This window comes from Notothenia coriiceps, unplaced genomic scaffold (genome assembly GCF_000735185.1).
Source record: "Notothenia coriiceps isolate Sejong01 unplaced genomic scaffold, NC01 NC01_scaffold00000286, whole genome shotgun sequence".
Taxonomy (NCBI): domain Eukaryota; kingdom Metazoa; phylum Chordata; class Actinopteri; order Perciformes; family Nototheniidae; genus Notothenia; species Notothenia coriiceps.
Genome location: NW_011332987.1, coordinates 72,089 through 80,832, shown reverse-complemented (window position 1 = coordinate 80,832; position 8,744 = coordinate 72,089). Strand labels below are relative to the sequence as shown.

Sequence of the window (8,744 nt, the reverse complement as noted above, 5' to 3'; positions counted from 1 at the left end):
AATATCTGAAGTGCTTTGACAAAAAATCCATAAAAAAATGTCATCTGTGGAAGCCGTAATACTGTAAAAAGCACGACCAATCATCTGAGCCGGCCCGGCTAAAGTAACTGGATGGCCTACCTGCCTGTCAGCCTTCCATCTGTGCACAAACTTGTCTCGTGCCCTCATTGGTCATGTGCACGTTCGTGTGTGTTGGAGGAGGGGCTCTATAAGGAAGTGGCAGATTTTCTCCGGTTGTGTATTTTCAAATTCTAGCGATCTCGAGCCGGTTTGTCAAACTTACATACCCTACCTTTAAGGTCTAAAAGTGTGTACATAAGCAAGAATGGAACACAACATGGAAGTGAAGGAAGTGCTCTGTTTATTTAAATGTGTAGTTAAATTAAAATAGTGTCCCTTGGCTGTGAAAGTTAAGATAAGAGTAGTTCAATCAGGAGAGACGTGATGTATGAAATACATGTTTATTATCGGGTCACATTATATAAATGAAACATAATGATGACAGTTTATAAAAAGTGAATGAAATGGTGTTTGGCGATTAGGCCCAGGTTTGGTAGGATGTCATTCGGGAAGGGAAGAACCGTTTCCGATGAACCCCCCCGGGTCTAGACACTGGTGNGATCTACAACATTTTCTATATACACAAAATAACCATTTCTCTCAAATATTGTTCACAAATCTGAAAAAAATCTGTGATAGTGAGCACTTCTCCTTTGCCAGCAAAGGAGAAGTGCTCACTATCACAGATTTTTTTCAGATTTGTGAACAATATTTGAGAGAAATGGTTATTTTGTGTATATAGAAAATGTTGTAGATCTTTGAGTTCATCTCATGAAAAATGGGAGCAAAAACAAAAGTGTTGCATTTATATGTTTGTTCAGTGTATGTTTTGGTTCATATTTGTAAAACTGTAATTTCACAGTAAAGGAGGGTATGTAAGTTTGAGAAACCGGCTCGAGATCGCTAGAATTTGAAAATACACGACCGGAGAAAATCTGCTACTTCCTTATAGAGCCCCTCCTCCAACACACACGAACGCGCACATGACCAATGAGGGCACGGGATAAGTTTGTGCACAAAAGTTTGATGTGTGTTCAGGGATAGTACAAAGTGTACTATGGGAAACATGCGCCATTGACTGCCACTGTTCACAAAGTTATCTAACATACCGCAGACCAAAAACATGGTGTTCCGTTACAATAATATTGTCCTAAATTGATGTGGGGATTTTTAATATAATATGTGAGATGATGCTACTAGCTGTTTTAGGCTGAACTGATGTTGCCTCCTAACATTGTCCCTGCAGTGTTATGATGAGAATGATTAACCCCCCACTGGTCACAAACCTAAAAAAAGAAGGCAATTGTTGTGACTGTAGTTTTCTCAAAAGCTGAGTGAGTTCATCTGCAGCCCATTAGGACTAATCATCATGTGTTTGAATCCCAGTTGTACCTGCTTCTCTGGGCTCTCCACCAGCTGCCAGCCGTTGCTCTTGATCAGCTGCAGCTCATCAAACTTGGCAGTGACGTCATCAATGGAGAGCTGCAGGAGGTCCCAGAACCCAGCCAGGTCCTGAGAAGTGGGTCTGGGCATGGCACTGGGGTCCTGAAGAAACAGCAGAAATGTTGTGAGTTTATTTTTATTTTTTTAACTCAAATTAAATGATTTCCTGTCTTTGTAACCTTAAACTGTTACTACATTTCATGAACCAGCATTATACTGTACCACCATGATACTCGGAAAGCTTGAAATACATATTTGACTAAATCTACCAAGTCTATATTCAAAAGTACAACTTACTTTAAGACATTCACCATTCCCACCACTGTGTGGCAGCACAACACCAACATTTGTTTGTAACCTGGACTGACTCCCTTTTTTATGCATCTTTTTTACAACAGCAGATATGGTCCATTGAGTTCTGAAGCAACAGTGATTTTTATTTACTCTTAAAATGTCATTTCTATGGTTTAATGCAGAGAACAAAGGGGGAAGTGAACATGTTTTTTCACCAACAACAATTTAGCAAAAAGGAGGACTGAGCACAGGTGAAGAATTGTAACTGTTGTAGAATTAGAAAACAACATTAATACTGTTATTCAATTCTACTGTAATTTGCAGATTAATCCGTTTTATGTACAATATAAATGACAACCTTCTTGCTGCATTTCTGTGGTGCGTTGGTGTTCTTGATACCTCCTGTACCCAGTGGGCTGTAGACCACAACTCACACTCATCTCATCAGGCAGCCACAGACTGACTCATTACCACAGAATCTATGTGATCCCAGACCAAGAAAGGGTCTGTCAAGTCAAACTTCAAAGCACGTTTGGAGCGTTTTATCGACACATCATGCAGTCCCCTTTCTATCCAGAAGAAAAACAGAGTTATTCAGACACGTCTGAAAGCTCAGGGCAATCTAAGGCTTGTCACTACCGATGTTAGACTTAATTCATCATGCCACTATCTATGGGGAGAGATTGCGGCCCAAAACCATCCAAAGAGAACAACACACCAAAGGCACACACTTGTCTGCACAAAAGAGAGCAGATTTGACCCACCTCAACTAGGTTCTGCATTTCATTCACAAAAAAATGAGCTATGCTTTTGTAAGGTATGATTAAGTGCCTGCCTGTCTCTCTCACAGACTCTCTCTACTGTATCTGCAGAAACATTCCCCCTCACGATACTATCAGTCTCTGATATATGCCCACTCTGTGGATAGTTCATATTAGAAAAGGTATGAGTTTCCAGTCGACGTGACATGAGGACTAAACAGTGAGACAGTGTGGCAGTCCATTATTCAAATTCTGGAGTCGCATTCAAACGGCTGCCTCCGTGCCTAATGGATGGCCTCGACACAGGTGCTGCTTCCTATTGGAATTCCCCTTTCGTTTACTGTGGGGTCAATAGCAGCAGAAGGACTGCTTCACTATTGATCCCTTTGGTCTATTTTTGGAAGGCGAACAAATGCAGCTTCAGGCTGAGCACCTTCTCACAGCTTTGAGAAAGAGGAACGTTTTCTGTGTGACACATTAAGAGCATGTAGGTTGATACAGTGTTCTTGTTCACAAACATATACTCACCAGATTCTGCTGACATAGCCAGTAAAACTGCTGAAACTTTTGAGACATTAGTAGCTGAGCACTTCCCACCGCACTCCGGATTTTTCCTAGGACTTGCAGAAATAGTAAGAGAGAGACAGAGAAAAAAAGGGATTCTGGTTTAATACTAACAGCTTGGCAAAGGGAAACATGTCTTTCAGTCATTCACAAGGATCCAATCTGTTCAAAACACGCCTATCACGATACATTGTCAATGTCAACATGCACTTTTTTGCAAATATAATGAAAGCATTGACCTCAGACAACAGAAAAGCAGCCCCTGCTTTACCAAGAATAGAGTCGGGACACTCACTCTCCTCCGTCAGGTCGTGCTCCTCTGCTTCCCTCTCCATCTCTTTGCACCATCCCTCCAGCCGCTTGGTTTCATTGTGAAGGAGCTGCATGAACCAGCTGCCGTCCCTGCGGAGGGGGGACACCCGGCCCGTCTCGGTGCTCTCCAGACTGGGTTGGACCAGCCAGGGTTCAGGCTGCGGGCTGGAGTGCCCGCTGGAGGGCCGGTAGTCCTCCCTGTAGCTGAACAGGCCCTGTGTGCGCACCGTGCGGATAGCCCCGTACTGCGTGGGCGTGCTGGGCTCAGAGTGGCGACCGAAGCCTCCACCGAACTGCAGGCCCTTGTCCTCCATGGAGGGAAAGCCCTCCAACTCCATGTCAGCTTGTACTGCAGTGGTCACACTGTTGGAGCGCTTGAACCTCCCTTGCCTACGAAAGTTAAAGAGACAATGCAACTTCATTACGCTTAGACAATGGACATTGTGTTTCTTTACTCTGAAATGCATACCGTTTGTGATCCTCCACCTGGATCCCTATCGAATGGAACTGAGGAAGGCCTTTACTTTCAGTCTCAGAGTCCGTCGCAGTTTCCACCTGGTAAATACAGATGATGGAAAACAATCCAACCATCATTTCATTTTCATTTTCATCTTTTTTTCGAACAGATTTAAAAAAACAAAATAATAAATGTGAAACAGAATACCGTATTGTTAGAATACAGTATTTATCAATATTCATAATAATAGTTATATATTCAACAAAAAACTATTCATAATAATGATAAGTGTCCGAAAGGGAGCAGGAGGAAGCAAATGCTTACTACTACTTACGTGAGCTTACGTACTCATCATTATTATTATTAACTGAAATAAACAGACGCCACAAAGCACAGATGCACATGGCTACCATTGACTTTATGTATGCTAGATTTGTTTATTATTAGAGAAGATCCAAGTCTCCATCTGTAATGAAATATTTTTTAGAGAGATCCTCCTTTTATTCTTAATCACTCCATGTCACGTAATACAGACACTTGTAAAGGTCAGGAAGCCTTTAAAACCTTGTATAGTGCTTCACACAAATTGGTACATTTGGGAATTTGTATTACCCTCTCAAAAAGACAAGATTCACCAATTTGCAAATGTGCACTGTAGTTTTTTGCCAGTTCAAGATTTCATAGTCTCCTGGGATATTTGAATATAGGTAAAATCTTCCATAAAGAAACCTAGTCTTCTTACCATGAAATTGGACAATGGTGCAAGTTATTGAAACAACTACCTAAATCAATTTAAAAGTGGTGTGTTCTTTGGCTATCATAAAGTGTATTTGAATGATTTAAAAGTGATTTTACTGAGAACTCTGAGAGATAGTTCCACTGGATTTTAAAGGACAGCTCTCATGCATATTATTATCTAATGAATATTAAACTGAGGAAAGGGGAATTATCCTTTCCGCCAGGGCTAGATAGAAGAAGACAGATGAGATTGGTGTTATTAGCAGAGAGATATTCACACATCAGTGAAACGATGGCCATTGTCAGATCTGTTCTCACCTGTATCCCGATAGATGAGCGTGGGGTTTTGAGGTACTCCTCAGCCTTGGACACCAGCACTGCTTTATCGCATGTCTGGACGGAAGTGTGGCTGCCCAAAGATGCATGCCTCTTGCCTGCTGCTGACTCCATGGCCATGGTGACTGCCTTGGTGCTGTCCAGGCTGTCCATGGAGCCCATGGAGCTGTAGATGGGACGTCCGAGGCTGTCCGTGGTCCACAGACCGCCCTGTGGATGCCTGCCCTCCTGATAGGCATCTTGGGTGGACTCTGTACTGCTCTGGGCTGTCACAGAGATAAGAGGCTTGGTGGTGGTGGTGCGCGGGGGCACAGGAGGTGGAGTCTTCTTGTAACTGGGAGGATATGATACCGCTGCATAGCACAAGCAGGATGAGAGGACGAGGACAAGGCAAGACAAGGGTAGACGATAAAATAAAATGTGGCAGGAAGCTGACAAAGGCCAAGTGCTGCTGTTCACCTGTATCACACAGCCTGTGACAGAAGAGCGTCAGGGCATTATGGGAGAGTAGCAGTTTAGCAAGTAAAGCAGGGGAAATGTCGGTAAGGTGGAAAGCAACAGCAGCTTTGTAATCGTGTTTATTAGGGAAGTGCAATGAAGGATTATGGGAAAGATTTGCTCTTGTAAGTGCAAATGAGAATGTGATGGTAATCCATCCAGATGGACCTCGCAGCAGAGCTGGAAACGTACCATCTTCACTTGCTGGATATTTTTTCCAAAGCTATGATAAAACACTGACTTAAAAGAACAGCTCAGTAAAAAGCTAGATTGTTTTGATGTGAGCTGCAAATGGCCGTAGTCATGTCGGACTTATTTCATATCTAAAGAAGGAAGACATTTCTATGGCCACTATCTTAAACACTTGGCTAAATAAACAATGAATCCAGTCTAGATTGATAATAAACCCCATTCACAAAGTTGTTTTAGAATGGTAACCTTGAATGGGATTTAATCACAAATAAACCCTTCTTTACATGTATACAAATTATAAAGACAGTCGTATTAAAGCCCCTGAGCGTTATTCAACCCTACAGTGAATATCTTCAATTCACTTAGTCGTTACCTTGTGATGTCATCTATTCATTTCCTCATGTATTGCTATTCAATTGTAATATTCATCATACAATATACCTGATGCAGAAAGGTTGTTGTTGTTGTTCTGCCTACTCTAACATGCTGCGTAGTGACAGGTGCAGACCGAGCCCCACACACCCAAACACATTCACATATAAACCACTTTGGATTACAGGTAATTAAGTGCAAGGAGAAATAAAAAAACACTGGGGACTCGGTTAAGCTAAATCTAGTCACAGACTTGACTTCCTTCCAACTTAAAGGAGCTGCTGTTCTGCAAGACACTGTGGGTGTTATACCAAAATAAAAACAGCGCTGTGACTCATTCAGTACGCAACTCAATACGTCCTATTTTTACCCATTTGAATTACTTTCAAAGTGGAATAGGGTACAGACACCTTAGAATGAGAAAGGAATTATAAATGTGACCTATAATAATAATAAACCTCAGCATTTATCCAGTATCTGTTTTTCTTCTCATTTCTTCTCATTTGCCAATACAACACATTCAATTCAATATTTTAACTTTTGTCATTATCATCATTTGTAGGACCACCCTTAAGATGGTGTGTGAGTCCAAATTCATTGATTTGAAGATGAACTCTTAATTTATCTGTTATTTAGATAGTCAGTTTTTTAATTCCTATATTTTTTATGGTTGAGTTTATCCCCTTTGATTCAAATGAAAGTGATGAATTACAATTGTTGTTATGTTATTAAACACTTTAGATTTGACCTACCATGACTACGAAACCTATTTTCCACTATTTTTACATTTTTCCAATTGAAAGCATGCCTGTACATAAGATAATATTTTGTTTAGAACTAATGAGGATGATCAAACAGACAAACAATTCAACAGTCCTTTGCAGAAGTAATGAATGTGACTGTAGTCCCTCAGTAGGGAAATGATTAGACTCTAAATTAGCCCATCATCAGCGCTACACACTTCCCCAGCAGTTCATTCATTTACTTTATGCTTGCCTAAATGGATTGACATTTGCAAACGCGTTAATGTGCTGGGGAAAATTACACAATTATTTGCTACGGGTAACATTGTTTAGAGAAGGCATTTAATTAGCTGACTCCTACTGGGCTGTCATATCACCCCACAATGAGACTCTGAGAAAATTGCCCTGCTCAATCTAAAAAAAGAAAATCAAAATGCCTTGCAATAACATTGACTGGGCACCAGATGTCCTCCTATAGACTGTCATATACAAAAGATGTCTACCAAGTCATTAAAGTGAAATCTACCCCTTATATAGCTACAATCATGCTTGAACATTAATGAAGCAGTAATAATAGTAACTAATAGTTATTGTACCTAAAAGTAAATCTATCTGCTAATCTTGTGTTTTCCCCAAAGAGTAAAAACATTAGCAGTTTACATTAACACTAGTAGAATAACAGCTAATGAGGTTTGCATGTCTCGGTGACTCAATCCAGGCTACGTACTGTACTGAAGGTGGTGGAGCTCATTCAAAGTCAGGAAGGAAACAACCCAAGCCTTAAAATATGGAAATAAAAAGTCTGCTGCTTAACATGTTCGAGATCTTTTGTCCTGACTTTGAAGAAATCACAAAGTGTTTCAGATTAACAAGAGGAAGGAAATCCTTAAATAATGCAACCATGCAGTCACAACTCCTGTCTTGTATGCTCTCTACATGATAGACCCATAAGGTAAAGGCTTAGTCATTTTCAGCATTAAGTTGGGGCACCTAAAGACAAAAGAAAAACAACAACTGAAGAACAAATACATCTTTTAAAACACTACAGATTTAGTTAAATATTTGATAATATAGTCCAGGGAAGCATCATCACCTTTGTGTACTCAGTTGTGCCCTGCTGTGTTTGAATGTGATTGTTTGGTTTCGCACTGCTGCACTGGGCAGTTCAGTAAACAGGCCCACACACTGGAGGTTCAGCCAAGACTAAATGGACCTGAATGTCATGTTATGAAATAGTGTTGCTGCTCTGCTTAAAAGCTTTTGTAGTATTGCAAGTAAACAGTGGGGGCCCTTGTATTTTCTGCCTTTATAACATGCATTTAGACACATGATTGGCCCCCTTCAGCTTAGACGAAGAACATGCTTCTGCATCGAAACACATACTGACCAACAATGAATACACTCATCTAATCTCCTTGCTCTCGTCACTGACCATCACATTTTTCTGATAGCTTTTTTCTAACTTCATTAACACAGTGAATCGACAGCAAGCATCACACAAGGCTTATCAAATCATGTGTTTGGGGAGCAGCAGACTATCGTCCACACGGTTACGTCGCGTTGAAGCTTGCCGGTGGCCGTGTCTGGCGCAACCAACAACCAATCACATTCATCTCCCGCCCCGGACACAGAAGCACGCGGTTTGATTGGCTAGCGCTTGTACTGGCATATGATTTGATTGGCTGGCGCTTCCTTCAAAGCTTGGAAAGTTGAATTTTCTCAACTTTCGAAGGAGGCAAAGCGACGCGACGGAACCACAATGCAGTTCGCCAAAGCTTGACGTCACCCTATTCAAAGTGAATGGGAAGCATCTCCGTTGAAGCTCTGCAGCAGAGTGCGTTGAAGCTTGCCGGCAGGCGTGTCTGAAACTCGACCAACAACCAATCACATGAATCTCCCGCCCCTGACACACAAGCAGCGGCTTGATTGGCTAGAGCTTGTACTGGCAATCTGGCATATGATTCGATTGGCTGA

The 8,744-nt window shown here is 41.4% G+C and overlaps 1 protein-coding gene across 3 annotated transcripts in view; it reads right to left on the bottom strand.

Annotated features, from left to right (window-relative positions):
* The window catches only part of dlgap2a (discs, large (Drosophila) homolog-associated protein 2a), a 50,963-nt gene that overhangs the window by 10,310 nt on the left and 31,909 nt on the right, over window positions 1-8,744 (bottom strand). For 2 of the 3 annotated variants that reach the window (XM_010788996.1, XM_010789138.1), the window contains 5 exons: window positions 4,948-5,318; window positions 3,904-3,989; window positions 3,418-3,824; window positions 3,087-3,178; window positions 1,453-1,605 (listed from right to left, as the gene is read on the bottom strand). In XM_010788996.1, coding sequence (XP_010787298.1) covers window positions 1,453-1,605; window positions 3,087-3,178; window positions 3,418-3,824; window positions 3,904-3,989; window positions 4,948-5,318 — 1,109 coding nt within the window. The remainder of the gene's footprint in view (window positions 1-1,452; window positions 1,606-3,086; window positions 3,179-3,417; window positions 3,825-3,903; window positions 3,990-4,947; window positions 5,319-8,744) is intronic. The other variant, XM_010789061.1, reaches the window with a different exon arrangement.